The 15,561-nt window shown below is 36.6% G+C and overlaps 1 protein-coding gene across 1 annotated transcript; it reads right to left on the bottom strand.

Annotated features, from left to right (window-relative positions):
• Window positions 1-1,486: 1,486 nt before the first annotated feature.
• Window positions 1,487-2,161, bottom strand: LOC140014557 (zinc finger BED domain-containing protein RICESLEEPER 2-like). The gene is made up of 2 exons (XM_072065609.1): window positions 1,820-2,161; window positions 1,487-1,669 (listed from the first exon to the last, which is right to left on the bottom strand). Exons 1-2 carry the CDS (start codon window positions 2,159-2,161, stop codon window positions 1,487-1,489), a joined length of 525 nt encoding a protein of 174 aa, XP_071921710.1.
• Between the last annotated feature and the right edge of the window lie 13,400 nt (window positions 2,162-15,561).

Here is a 15,561-nt window from a genome sequence, read left to right as displayed (position 1 = left end):
GGTCCCATTCTAAGAATGTTATAGTTGAAAATAATACCTTCAACCTTTGATCCTTATTATATAAAAGAAAGTATCAGGTTGTTAGTTATATGTAAATACGAATACAACATGAAAGAGAATTTTTATAAGGAAAAATTATGCTTGTGCGCCTCTGCATCAACAAAAATAAACTTTTGTTTCTTTGTTGGCGTGAACAATGATTGGGTAACTTGCTATTTTTCTTGAACAATAATGTTGCATGCCCAGTTGCGCATATCAGGTACAATTTCTTTGATGGATAAAAGGTTATCCATTCTAAACAGAACAGAAAAAAAGAAATATGTAAGAAGCATTAGCATAATAAATAGTGCTATTATTGTTATCACAAGAAAGAATAATAATCATGGTAAACAAATCTAATGGTGAAATAGCTTTAATGTTCAGTTTTCGTGTTCAGTCAACTGAAATATTTCTTGAAAGACAATATTTCTAGTCTTGCAATCTACTTTCATTTCATCAAAAGTTCCAGGCACAATAAGAATTTTAAGCGCTACAGATGTTTTTAACTCTGGATAGAGCAATATATAGCTGACCATGAGAAAAAACCGGTTCACGAAGGTAGATTCCAACATAATCTAAAGTTTGGCCTTGATATTTGTTGATGGTTAAGGCAAAACAAACACGGACAGGAAATTGTGTCCTTATAAGTGGCAAGCCATTTTTGTCATCATCAGATACTTGCAAAGGAACTCTGGGGAGGAAAATTCTTTTTCCCTGATGCTGACCAAAAGCTATCTCTAGGGTTGTGCATCGAAATCGAAATCGATAAATCGGAAGTTTAAAATCAGAATTTTTTGAAATTTTGACATGAATTTTTTCGACCGATTTCGAATTCGAAATGGCCTATTCCGATTTCGAATTTGATTTCGAATTGAATTCAAAACCTGTTCCCTTTTTTTTTGTTTTCCTTGTTCAACAACCTGTTTGAATTTAACGACTTCTCACAAGAACACTACCACTTCATACGAGAATACAAAACATCATTCCAGTGAATACTTATACAACCATTCCAGTCCAAATTTCAAATACAAAACAATTCCAGTAAATAATACAAAACAACTATTATCAAATAATACAAATGTAAGCAACAATTTCAGTCCAAATTTCACACAAATAAGACAACAAATATTTCAAATAAATCATAAATGTAAAACAACATTTCAATTTGCAACTTCCGAGGGGTTGAGGGATAGGCTTGACTACTCAGACTTCAATTTATGTACTCCAAATCACCATTAGAGAATTCAAACATCAACAATTATGGCGCCTGCACCTCCTTTGATCAAACCTATTATTCAAGAAAGGAAAACAGAATGAAGTAGCTCAATTGCATTTATGAATAGAAAAAATATTTCAAGTTTGTAAATAAGAAAGAAGATAATTTACCAGATTCAAATTCCTCAAGTTCCTCCAATTTTTCTTCTACATTCAACTCCTTGTCCGATGCCTACAACCAGTCTTGAGCAGAAATCAAGGCTTGCACAATTCTTGGAGTTAAAGAGCTTCTGAATGGGTCAAGAACACGTCCTCCGGTACTAAAGTCAGATTCGGAAGCAACTGTAGAGACCGGGACAACCAACACATCACGAGCCATTTGCGAAAGTATTGGCAACCGAAGACTATTACCTTTCTACCAATTCAAGATATTGAACTGGGGATCCTCATCCTCACAATCCTCACTCAAATATTTGTCAAGTTCAGATTTAGTATTCTTTCCTCCAAGTTCAACTTTTCTTTTCTTTAACTCAATTCTATATTTATTATTTATTTTTTTGGAGACTTCTCCATCAAAGGAAGAGATGCTATTTTCAGATCCACTAGACAGTGAAGAAGTAGAGGATTGAGAAATAGTAATTGATCCAGCAGCAGTATTGAATCTCTTGTATTCATCAAACAATTCATACATTGCATCCTTGGCTACACGAGCCACAACGGCACCCTCGGTATCACCATACATTTTACAAGCAATGAATTCAAAATACTCAAACTTTGTCCTAGGATCAAGCATGCAAGCAATGAAAATCAACATGTTCATTTTCTCCACTCTTCCCCAATACTTATCATACTTGTCTTTCATCGTTTTTGCCATTCCACTCAAGTCAGGATTAGCACTTTCTGCCATTTCCTTTAGGATGCCATTAATGTGACTAAGCTTATTGATAAGATTATTAGATGTCACATATTTGGAACCAAAAAACTTTACTGTGAGATCATAAAAGTTCTCCAAAAATATAGTTAAGAATCTTGTCTTTTCCTAATCAACTTTTGTTGGCAAGTGCTCTAGCTCATGCAGCATATATGGATTTTGCTCCTCAAACCTCTCAAATGCCCTCTTAAACCTATGAGTACTGTCTAACATTAAGTAGGTTGAGTTCCACCTAGTTGCCACATCTAAACTCAGCAACCTTTTATAGTCAATTTTTTCAATTTCGGCACATTCCTTGAACTTTTTCAAACGAGAAGGTGATTGTCTAATGTATCTCACAGCTGTTCGGATAGAATCAATGGACCCCTCAAATTTTTTTAGGCCATCAGTCACAATCAAATTGATTATGTGAGTTACACATCTTATATGAATCCACTTTCCCCCTAATATAGCTTTACCCCAATTTTGCAATTTTCCAGCCAAATATTGCATAGCCGTGTCATTTGAAGAAGCATTGTCAACTATTACTATGAAAACATCATCAATCCCCCACTCTAATAAGCATTTCTCAATACTCTTCCCAATTTCATTCCCTTTATGACTATTAATTGGACAAAATTTAAAATTCTTTTGTTCAAATAGCCAATCACAGTCAATAAAGTGAGCTGTCAAACACATATAATTTATTCGCTGGATAGATGCCCAACAATCAGTGGTAAGACAAACTCTAACAGCACTATGCCTCAACATATTCTTCAAGTTAATTTTTTCATCTAAATAAAGTTGATAGCAATCTCTAGTAATTGTCCACCTTGAAGGAATTTTAAAAGAAGGACAAACAGTTCTCATGACATGCTGAAATCCTTTACCTTCTACATGTTTGAATGGCAATTCATCAACAATCAACATATAAGCAATACTTTTTCTAATTGTATCAGGGTCATACTTCTAACTAACAAGTGCACTCTTAACATCCCCCCCAAGAGTACCAACTTCTCCCAAGTATAATATACCTTGCCCCTTACACTTATTTGCAAGATTCGTTTCACATGATTGAATATGGGATAAGAGAGGAATAGTACCATTAGACTTCGGATTAGCAGCTATCATTTTCGTACAGTAGTTACATATGCCATGACGAACACCTTGGACATAGTGAGGCTGAAAATGATCCCAAGCTGGTGACCTTTTCTTGTACTCACCTCTCTTCTTCTTAACACCAAGGCCAGATTCTTCATAGCTGTTGGAAGCAGGAGCTAGACATGAAGATGGCGTTGAATCACTTGAACCTTCTATCTCCTTAAAAGTGGACATGTTTACTGGTATGCAAAAGAAAATGAAAATAAAATGAAGATATGTTTCCCAATATATGCAATAGATTAGACAATACTCTTCCATGGCAATAACTTAAAAGGAAAAATGCATATACACAACACAAACACTTAGGAAGGTCAGATAGGTGGACAGAAACAGTGGCAGAGCCACAGAGGCCATAAAGCATGAATCCAATAGCAGGGGAGAAAAAAAACAAGTAATCTGACAAACCACCATATTCCAAACAAAATTAACCCGAAATCTAAATGAATGTCACAGAATTGAGCAAAATATACTCTCCCAACTCTCCTACTTGCTTGGTTGTCATTTTGCTTGTCTAGCATGAAATTATGCTTTAGTAAATGCTGCACGGAGGTTTGGATATATAATGCTATTTGTAACTACAATTATAGGAAGATATATCGGTTTAGCTAGTTATGACAGAGATATGCATCTGTTGCTTCTGTTGCACTGAGATTCTTAATGTTTGCTGTCCTAAAACAGATGAGCTATTAAGGATATGTATACTATACTACTTTTGTAAGTATTGAATCAAACCAGTTGTACTTTTATTTACATGGTATGATGGCTGCTTTTTTGGTTTGTAGCACTATGACATAGACATTGAAAGTTGTAACTGGATAAGAAGTTTTGAGTTAAGAGCAGATAATGTAATTATCTTTTATTTGTCGACTGTTCGTACATTATGTGATACATCGAATGTTAGGAGATTGTTTTTAAAGAAGATACTGAAGTTTATTTCTTTGGATTTGATTTAAAACCTTATTTTGTTTTAAAAGACTAGAAACACTAAAGTCTAATCAAAAACCCTAGTTTACTTGTGACTAACCAGTTTTCTTAAATCTCTCATTTTTAATCGAAACCCTAATTATAATCAATGAAATTGTAAAATCCCTCACATTTTGCTTAAAAATTCCTTTTATTTGGCATTTATTCCTTTTTAATAGCTTTACTACTCATTCACACCCTCAGTAATTGCAATCAACCATAGAATCAAGGGTTTTCCCTTTAAGTTCTTAGTTCGGGTAAATTAGGGTTTTTTGCGTATTTTGACCGTGGGCTCACTTGGTGAGATGTGTGCACTAAATTCGGTGATTAAGGGTGAGTTTAAATGATATTAAGTGTGTGATTAGAAGTAAGAATCATAAGTTAGTGAATTATAAGTTAAAACCCTAGTATACGCGATTTAAGAAAAAACGAGTTGAACCGACGGGTACCGTTTGTTATCGAGTGAGTGCACCACTTGAACACTACTTTATTACCTTAATCTCCTTGCCATTAATTGATTAAAATCAGCCCCAAAATATCCTCAAGGCAGCCGACATATTGGACCAAAAATAAGAGAGAAAAGAACAAAATTTGACTTCCAATCAAAGTGTGACACTTGTCAACTTTGACCCAAATTAATTTCTATCATTTAACCTTCTTGAAGCTTCATTTGAGCCTTCATTTTCAGCCTTCCAGCTGTGAGTTTGAGAGGAAGAAAGAGAGAGGAAACCATCTCAATCCATCTTGAGCTTAGCTTGTTTGAGTGAAAAATCAAGAAAACTAAACCGATTAACTTCTAATTTGAGAGTTTAGGAAGTTTGGGGAGCTAAATTTTGCAAGGAAATGTGAAGTATATCTCTTGCAAGCCTTTTATTGAGGTATTATGGCTGACCATCTTCTTCCTTCTCCTTAGTCTTGTTTAAGTTATGTAGTAACTTGTATTCTTGCTTGGTGATATCTAATTTAAGTGATTTTGATGTTTGTAGTGATGAATTTTGAGTTAGGGTTTTGAATGGTTCATTTGTAATTCTTGTTGTTTGGATGGTATATGGTGCATGTAGGCTTGTATAGGAGGTAGGAGTAGTGGTTTTAAGTTAGAAATGGGAAGTTATACCTTGAATACCTTAAATTCCAGAATTGAGATTCTTCATTGTTCTGTTATGACCGATTCTGTTTGACCATGATGGGGGCCGAATTAGGTTTAGCACAAAACATGAAAATTGTAGGGAATGATATTTTATAGCTGCCTGTAAAATTCAGCTCAATTCGAGCACTGTAGCACGTGAAAAGATAAAAATACCCCTGATTATTCACTAAGCATATAGCTTACCCCGTTCCATTTGTTTTCCTTAGCAGGGGCCGACGCGGGGAAAGTTCGGGAAGGTGTATAGACTTTTGGTTATAGAATAGTTGAATTTATATTTGTTATAAGCTGACAAGTAAGATGTATATTTTGGTTGTGGTGGTTATAGTCACCAACTTTTTTAGGATTAACTTTCTGGTACTAGTGGTATGTATGGCTTGATGTAATAGTTTGCATAATTTTTGAAGATGTAATAGTTTAAATAGAACTTTCTTTTGGCGGGAACTCTATTTTCTCGTTTTAGAGTATCGAATCCTGGCGCGAGTTAGGCAAGCGATCCTCTAAGCCCTTTGGTACGCCTCTGGGTACGGTGAGGTCGTCACAGGTGGTATCAGAGCGCCTAGGTTGGAGGACTTGGGCAGTTGAAAAATGTTCTATAAAACATATACGTATTCGATTGTCTTTAAATTGAATCGTATCTATTAAGATGAAATGCCGGAGAACTGATTAGGTGATATTTTGTTGTGTAGGTATGGAGGCTGGTGGACCTAGCAATACCGGTAGACCTAGCGATGCGCCGACGAGTCCTCAGATATCAGAGGAGGGTCGGGGAACCTTATCGGCTATATTCTCCCTTCGGTCAGATGAGTCGATCGTGTGAGTGTCGACATACATATGGATACCCTGACGAGATAGTTATGACTATAGATGACGAGCGTCGTTACCTAGGTAAGACAGTTGACACTTTGTGGGCATAGTTGGAAGAGGCCAGAAGAGTGAGCCATGGACAGGCCGTGCGCCTGTGTGACCTCGAGGAGGGGTTACGAGCGGACGCATACCCTTGGTCGTCAGCTTGAGGAGACCCACCGCCACTTCTTTGCTTTGAAGGGGCAGATGAGAGAGAGAGCCCGGGGTATTATACTAGACTGTGAAGTTCTCTTAGATATGGCTGTCGAGGCGCCACCTAGGGTTGGCGGAGCAGGGCCGATGGATGCGATAGACTCTATAGGCTCTGTAGGGGATTTCCGCTAGGGTCATTCCTCAGAGTTGTTTTGTTGACTTTTTGGAGCCGGTGTGCTCATGAACTAACATGTTTTGTATTGGTTGAATGATGGCTAGCTGTGAACTGATATGTGTATATTTTGGCGTGAATTGTAGATATATGTATATAGTTTCGTGTATGATATTTTGCTGTCTTGGCTAATTCGTGCATTTATAATTTTTCAACGTTTTGAACTCGTACCATATTTTGTTCCAATTATAGAAACTATAAAACAATTAAATGGAGACTCGTGGTGGGGGTAGAGGACGAGGACAAGGAACCGAAGGGGTAACAAATGAAAATGCAAATATACAAGTCGAGACCCAAGTAGCTACAGCCATACAGCGAATGGCTGATTTGTTAGAACGGATGGTCAACCAACATGGTCAAGGCCAGGTACAGCATCCCGGAAATCTTGAGAGAGAGGACTGTGCCTTAGAACGGTTTCAGAAGTTTCTACCGCCAAAATTTTTGGGTGGACCTAACCCTGATATAGCGGAGAGTTGGTTGGATCGAATGTTAGATATATTCACTGCATTAGGATACCCGGAGGAATGGCAGATAGCTTTCGCCGTTTTTCAATTTGAGGGAGCGGCTCGTGCCTAGTGGAATGTGATTCGAGCCAAATGGGAGAGAAAGTAGACCCTATGGACATGGGTTAATTTCACTCGTGAGGTTAATGAGAAGTACTTACTGCCACTTGTTCAAGAAAGGCGAGAGGATGAGTTCATACGCCTACGTCAAAGGACTATGAGTGTGGCGGAGTACGAGACGCAATTTACCAAACTCTCTCGTTTTGCTACAGAGTTAGTACTGACAGACCGGAAGAGAATTCGTCGGCTTGTTCAGGGTTTAAATGTAGAGATTCAAGAGGCACTAGCAGCTGCTCAATTGGAGACATATAGTCAAGCTATTGAAAAGACACAAAGAATTGAAAGTACTAAGAGTCAAGTAAAGATTTTTCATGATAAGAAAAGGAGACAACCGGATCCAAGCAGTTATATAGAGGGACAGAGTTCGAGGAGCGAGCCACCATTTAAGATGGGCCGAGAAATAGATGATCCACGATCCACAGGGATCCCAAATCAAGGACATTTTGAGAAGGGTCAGGCAGGGAGAGAGACCCAAAGGGGTACCTCACGAGAAAGTCCGACATCAGGACCTAGAATGGCATGTGAATTTTGTGGGGCTGCTAACCACATGGACGATAATTGTTGGAAGAAAGGACAAGTTCGAAAATGCTACCGATGTGATAGTGCTGAGCACCTGATTGCTCAGTGCCCTCACCTGCCAAAAGAAGGAAATTTGCCAAGGGCAGAAGGGAACACGTCTAAACCGACCAATGCAACGGGTAATCGACCGAAAGTACCGGCAAGGACCTATGCAATAGGAAATCAAGAGGTGACAGACTCATTGGCAATCATTGAAGGTACCCTCCCTATTTTCCATCGTATTGAGGTTTCCTTTTACTCGTTTTACAAGACATCTAAAGACCATTGCGACTTTAAGCAAAGAATTACACGGTTGGGTCTTGGATTGGAATACATAGAAGGACAAACTTTTGAAGGTAAATTTTATTAGCAATGATGAACTCGTTAATGAGATATTAGAGTATTTCAACCCATAGCTCGTTGGTTGCAATTTTGAGGACGAAATTCTTTGAAGGAGCGGAGATTGTGATACATCGAATGTTAGGAGATTGTTTTTAAAGAAAATACTGAAACTTATTTCTTTGGGTTTGATTTAAAACCTTATTTTGTTTTAAAAGACTAGAAACCCTAAAGTCTAATCGAAAATCCTAGTTTACTTGTGACTAACCGGTTTTCTTAAATCTATCATTTTTAATCGAAACCCTAATTGTAATCAATGGAATTGTAAAATCCCTCACATTTTGCTTAAAAATTCCTTTTATTTGGCATTTATTCCTTTCTAATAGATTTACTACTCATTCACACCCTCAGTAATTGCAATCAACCATAGAATCAAGGGTTTTCCCTTTAAGTTCTTAGTTCGGGTAAATTAGGGTTTTTTGCGTATTTTGACCGTGGGCTCACTTGGTGAGATGTGTGCACTAAATTCGGTGATTAAGGGTGAGTTTAGATGATATTAAGTGTGTGATTAGAAGTAAGAATCATAAGTTAGTGAATTATAAGTTAAAACCCTAGTATACGCGATTTAAGAAAAAACGAGTTGAACCGACGGGTACCGTTTGTTATCGAGTGAGTGCACCACTTGAACACTACTTTATTACCTTAATCTCCTTGCTATTAATTGATTAAAATCAGCCCCAAAATATCCTCAAGGCAGCCGACATATTGGACCAAAAATAAGAGAGAAAAGAACAAAATTTGACTTCCAATCAAAGTGTGACACTTGTCAACTTTGACCCAAATTAATTTCTATCATTTAACCTTCTTGAAGCTTCATTTGAGCCTTCATTTTCAGCCTTCCAGCTGTGAGTTTGAGAGGAAGAAAGAGAGAGGAAACCATCTCAATCCATCTTGAGCTTAGCTTGTTTGAGTGAAAAATCAAGAAAACTAAACCGATTAACTTCTAATTTGAGAGTTTAGGAAGTTTGGGGAGCTAAATTTTGCAAGGAAATGTGAAGTATATCTCTTGCAAGCCTTTTATTGAGGTATTATGGCTGACCATCTTCTTCCTTCTCCTTAGTCTTGTTTAAGTTATGTAGTAACTTGTATTCTTGCTTGGTGATATCTAATTTAAGTGATTTTGATGTTTGTAGTGATGAATTTTGAGTTAGGGTTTTGAATGGTTCATTTGTAATTCTTGTTGTTTGGATGGTATATGGTGCATGTAGGCTTGTATAGGAGGTAGGAGTAGTGGTTTTAAGTTAGAAATGGGAAGTTATACCTTGAATACCTTAAATTCCAGAATTGAGATTCTTCATTGTTCTGTTATGACCGATTCTGTTTGACCATGATGGGGGCCGAATTAGGTTTAGCACAAAACATGAAAGTTGTAGGGAATGATATTTTATAGCTGCCTATAAAATTCAGCTCAATTCGAGCACTGTAGCACGTGAAAAGATAAAAATACCCCTGATTATTCACTAAGCATATAGCTTACCCCGTTCCATTTGTTTTCCTTAGCAGGGGCCGACGCGGGGAAAGTTCGGGAAGGTGTATAGACTTTTGGTTATAGAATAGTTGAATTTGTATTTGTTATAAGCTGACAAGTAAGATGTATATTTTGGTTGTGGTGGTTATAGTCACCAGATTTTCTAGAGTTTACTTTCTGGTACTAGTGGTATGTATGGCTTGATGTAATAGTTTGCACAACTTTTGAAGATGTAATAGTTTAAATGGAACTTTCTTTTGGCGTGAACTCTATTTTCTTGTTTTAGAGTATCGAGTCCCGGCACGAGCTAGGCAGGTGATCCGCTAAGCCCTTTGGTACGCCTCTGGGTACGGTGGGGTCATCACACATTAAGTTTGGAGCATTGTTTTATTATGTGGGGAGCGGTCAATATATGTAAAAAAAAAAAATTTGCAAGTGTATTGACGAGTTCTATTATGCTACTGAAATCATAGGAGTGGGTTACAGATTCTCCATTTGTAATATCACCAAGAATAACTTTTAAAGTTAGCGTGCGGTTTCTTGGTGGTTTGATGGCCCTGGGATACACAATAGCAGCTATACTTAAGAGAAACAGTCATGTATTCTCTGATGATAAGGTCTGTGTGAAAATTGATTGGCTGGAGCTGCTCAACCGAGTACGAGTATAAAGAGAGAGAGAGAGAAAGAGTACGAGTATAGAGAGGAAACTCCCCCAACTCTCCTACTTAGAAGCTGTTTGATGAAATGCCTAAGAAAAATAAACTAGAAACATAAGGGAAAGCTAAGTAAAATCACCCGCGTACGTCAATTTGTCCTTGAAGATGAAGGATCTTGATGGCTAGCTGATGATGGCTTGAAGATGAAGGTGAAACCGAGAGTGAGAGAGAGTGAAGATGAAAGTTGAGGAAGTAGGAAAGCTGAAGGCAGAATGGTTGAGCTCCTTCTCGGCTTCTTGACTCTCGATTCTAGACTGAAGACTCAAGACTGGTAGACAGACTGGCCGTGGAGGCGGAGCCGCGCAGGAAGGAAGGTTTCTCAGAGACGAATTGAGGAATGAGGAAGAGGCGGAAGATTAGGTTTTGCAATTTGCACTTTTGCTTCTTTGTCTTTTTGGAAGTTGTTTTGCAATTTAACTTATTATGTTAATAATTTAAATTATATATTACATATATAACATATTGTCAAAAAATATTATATTATATATATAAATATTATAAATCTAATTGAAATTATATTTTCCTATTTCGAATTCCCAATCTGTAAATTCGAAATCGGAATTACCGATTTCAAAAATTATATTTTCGAATTCGATCCGATTTCAACTAATTCGAAATTGAAATTACCGAATTCCATTCAGAATTACCGATTTACCGATTTTGAAATTCCGAATTCAATTCGAAATCGGCCGGTAAATCAGAATTTTTCGACTTTGCACACCCCTAGCTATCTCAGCAGAGATAGTATTTTGTTTTAACTCTCTGCATATGAGCTGTGTACCATTGCACAATCCTTCTGCAGGGTTCAAGTTCCTTAAAAGCATTATCGGACAATTTTCTTTAAGCAATAACTTGTGAGGAGGAAGACCTTTTGGATTTTGAGAATTGAGGAAATCCTCATAATCTCCTTGATGCCGTGGATCAACAGTTCTATCATAACTTATATAAACATGAAGATTTCCTAAAAATCTTTTAATCATCATATCATTTATTTCATCGATAGAACTATTTTTTGGAGAAAAAATGCATCTATTGATCATACTATAAGGATCGTTTGAATAGGTTGTTAAATCTGGAAAAAGAGATTCCATCAACCTGTTTATAAGAAATCTGAGTTAGGATATATACATGGTGAACTGCAGAGCAAAGACCTGCTAAAAGTAGCACTTGAAAGGGAAAAGTTGATAACCTGTTCAAAGATTCTTCTTTTTCATTATAAGGAATGACTATGTCGCTAGGTAAAGTTATTTCACCTTGTGCATCGACAAGTTCTCTTCCTTCGCCTACTCTTAATAAAAAGTTTTAGAATGCCGGATCTCAGATCGCTCGCATATTTTATGTCAACTTGAGCTTTTGTAATTTAGGCCACAAAGAAGAATTAGCAAGGCTGGATTTTATAAGAACTTCTTTTGTAGCCTGTTTAATAACTGGCAGGGTTTGCCGAAAGTCGCCACCAAACACAACCAATTTTCCTCTGAAAGGAAGGTCACAATCCATTATATCTCTGAGCAAATCATAAAAAGCTTCAATAGTTTGTCGTTTGGCCATTGTAGCTTCGTCCCACAAAATTAATTTTGCCTGAAAAAGCAATATTGCAACACTGCCCTGTTTACTAAGTTGGCAGGTCTTAATTTTAGAAAAATCTAATGATATTTTAAATCTAGAATGCGATGTTTTTCCCCCGGAAGAATAGATGTTGCAATGCCTGATGTAGCAATAGCAATAGCAATGTGTCCCTGGGATCTTAAAGTAGCAAGAAGCGACCTATACAAGAAGGTCTTACCAATTCCTCCAGGACCATCAATTTAAAAACTCTGACCACCAGAAGAAAAAGTCGTTTCCAAAATCAGATTATAGGCATGACGCTGCTGAGCATTTAACTTGAAAGGCATAAGAAGATCCTCTGGTAGAACTTAAATATTCCTTTCACTCTCCACTTCTTTTGTTACTTGGTTAGAGTAGGTGTTTCTTGAAATGCTGGGAGTTAGATGGTAATCAGCAAAGTTCTTACCCGTTTGCTCCACTAATTTTCTGATATTTTCCAAGACCTTATTTTTTATTTCATCAGGTGAATAGGGACAGAGATTGTAGACACCAAATTTTATTTATTTTATTCAATTTTAGTTTTATCCTTGTTTTATTCAATTTTAACTTTATCCTTGTTTTACTTTATTTTATTTTTATATTTTATTGATTAAATGATGGTTAATGTTCATTTTGTTTATTTTTATAAATTAGGTTTATAATTTTTATTTTTAAGGTATTTTTGCATTAAATTTCTAAAAAAGGAAAAATTCTCACAAAAATTCAAGATTTGTTTTTAAACCTTTTAGATTCACTTTTTTTAAGATAAATGAAAATTGTGCAATAAGAATTAACATTTTTTTATTTATTATGTTTACCTAAGTTGATTTTTGAAAAAAAACAAAAATATAATGAAAATAAGAAGACAAGTGTTTTAGGGAGATATTAGACAAGTGGAGTGTATGCAAATAGGACAAATGTCCTCATTCTTAGTTGACAACACATGCAAGGAGGGGTTAGGTGGCTAGACACTTGGAGGCCTAGAATAATTTGGAAGGAAAAAAAAACAACAAAAAGAAAATACAAAAGAAAAAAGCTGGCAGCTAGGGTTGGAAAAAGGCAAGGGGAGAATGAGAGATTGAGAGGGTTTCGGAGAGTGAGAGATAGGAGGGCAAAAGAAAGCGAGAGCAAAGAAAGAAAGAGAGCTGGAGGGATAGAAAAAGCTTGGTGAGACTACGGGCTGGGCAGGAGAAAAACAAAGGAAAAAAAAGCAAGAAGAGAACCAAGAAAAATCAGCAGAGGGGGCTACGGGAAAGAACCAAGGAAGAGAAAAAAAAAACTGGGAAAAGAAAGGAGCTTTGAGGAGAAGAAAAAGTGTCTTCGGCTGGTGGAAGAAAAGGAAAAGAAACCAAGAAAAGGGGAGAGCTTCAAGAGGGGCTGAGTGAGGGTAGGAAACCTGAGAGGAAGAGGGTTTCGGCCGTGAGCTTGAGGAGAAAAAAAGAAAGGAAGGTTGCGAGGGGGTTTCAGCTGTGGGAAAGGAAGAGTTTTGGGAGAGAAAAACTGAGCTGAGAGGAAGAGAGGGGCTGCGGAAGGAAAGAGAAAGCAAGGAAGAAAGGAAAAAGTTGCGGGGTTGGGGAGAAAAGAAAGAAACGAGGGAGATCGGAAAGGAAATAGAAAGGAAACAGCAAGGGAAGAAAGAAAAGAAGAAAAGAGAAGTAGAGCAAGAAGAAGAGAGGATCTGGGAGAGTCTGAGGGTAGAGAAGGAAGGCGGCTAAAAATAAAAACACATAGGAAAAGGAGAGAAAAACAACCAAAAAAAGAAGGAAGATTCTGCAGAAATTTTTCGTCAAATCAGGTTGACGAATCAGCCCTCTTACTGGCTGATTTCTGGTCTCGATAATGCTCATTTCGGAGAGCTTTCTTTTTCTATACCTTCTCGAGACATCTAAGAACAAATGTTTTTCAGCAATTATCAACTGAAATCATCTCCAGGGCAGCTTAATTGGAGCTTGAAGTCACGAGTTCTCCATTGCTGGGAAGCCTGCGACAAAATTTCCTGGGCTCCATCTCAGAAATCAGCAACCATTTTCTTGGAATATCTCACGTTCAATTGACCACATAAGCACCCTCAGGTGACAATGACTCTTCTCCTTGCTGATTTAACACGTTGTTCACGAAGATCTAAGCCATTGGACATGAATTCTTGCACTCTTGTTGTCGGTTCCATTACTTTGACATCTTGTTTGTTTTTCTTTCCATAAATCTGGTGGGAGATCTAGGAGCTGTGAATCTTGTTTGTTTACTTGCTTCTGTTAACAAAGAGGGAAGAATAATGCACGTGGAATTTGGCTAGATTCTGGTCCCGTTAGTTGTGCATGTTGTCATCTTTCGCTGCTTTCATTTCCTATCCTCCTGTTCATTGGTTTGTCTGAGAAGTGGCTTTCTTCAAAATGGCAGTCGTGAAGCTTTGTTAACATGTTGGGATGATTTTTTTATGAGTTTGGATTGAATTCTGATTCGATTGCCTCACTTTTTCATAATGTGATATGCGTTAAATAAGCTTTCATAGCAAACCCGAGAAGAAAAGGAGGAGAAGAGAGGGGTTTTAAGTCATTAATTTCATGTTGGTATGAAGTTTTTTATGTTAGTTAATGGATTCTGGGGTTTTGTTTAAATATGTCGATGATTGTTGCTTGAACAAGAAGCTCAGGAAGTCGCAGAAAGCTTCTGAAACCAGCTGAAGAAGGAAGCTTCGTAGCTTGCATGGAAATTTTTCAGAAAAATTGTATTTTAACCCCCCAAGTTTCCCCTTATTCTACTATGGCCCAAAAAATTAGAAAATTTATCAATTTTGTCCCTTTAACATGTTATTTTTCCTTGGTATGTTCTGATATGATTATTTGGATAGATTATTGGTGAATTTTGGAATGAAATGTGGAGGTTTAGTAGTTTTGATATATTTATGATTTTCGTTTGGATTTTTTGTAAAAATAATTCAAATTTGGGTAATATCTTTGTTTTGGGATTTGATGAAAGGGTTTTGTTTTATTTTGTGAATTTTAGTATTTAGTTTTCGGTAGGTTTCATCTTAAGTCCTGAACTTTATTTTTTTTAATTTGGACCCTTAATATTTGTAAAATAATGATTTGACCCCTCATACTTCTTTAATTATTTCAATTGGGTCCTTGTTTGTTTTACTTTGTTGAATATGGGTTGTTTACTTTTATTTGAATGATTTGATTGATTCAATTTCGTGTTATTTTCATTTCTTGTGATTATTTGTTAATTAAAGTGATGCCTTAACCATTTTATTGTTTTGAAGGGTAAATAAGAAAATTGCATTTCATTAGACAACCAATTCAAGGGAGGTACACTCTACTCCTTTATTTTGATTTTATTTGATCCAATGTGCCCTATGTGACTCTTATGTGTGTAATTGCATGCCTTTTGAATGTTTTAGTTTAATTTATTTATTTAGTCACTTTAATTATTTTGATTTTGTATATTTATTTTAATTTAATTTTTTAATTATTTGGGAGGCAATTAAATGCCAAAAGTGTAATAGTTAGGTTATTATTTCATTTCATTTCATTCTTTCCCCTTTTAGATT

The sequence above is a fragment of the Coffea arabica genome, chromosome 9e (genome assembly GCF_036785885.1).
Source record: "Coffea arabica cultivar ET-39 chromosome 9e, Coffea Arabica ET-39 HiFi, whole genome shotgun sequence".
In the NCBI taxonomy this organism is placed as follows: Eukaryota; Viridiplantae; Streptophyta; class Magnoliopsida; order Gentianales; family Rubiaceae; genus Coffea; species Coffea arabica.
The sequence above is the reverse complement of the archived record's forward strand: the minus strand, read 5'-3'. Positions and strand labels throughout refer to the sequence as shown.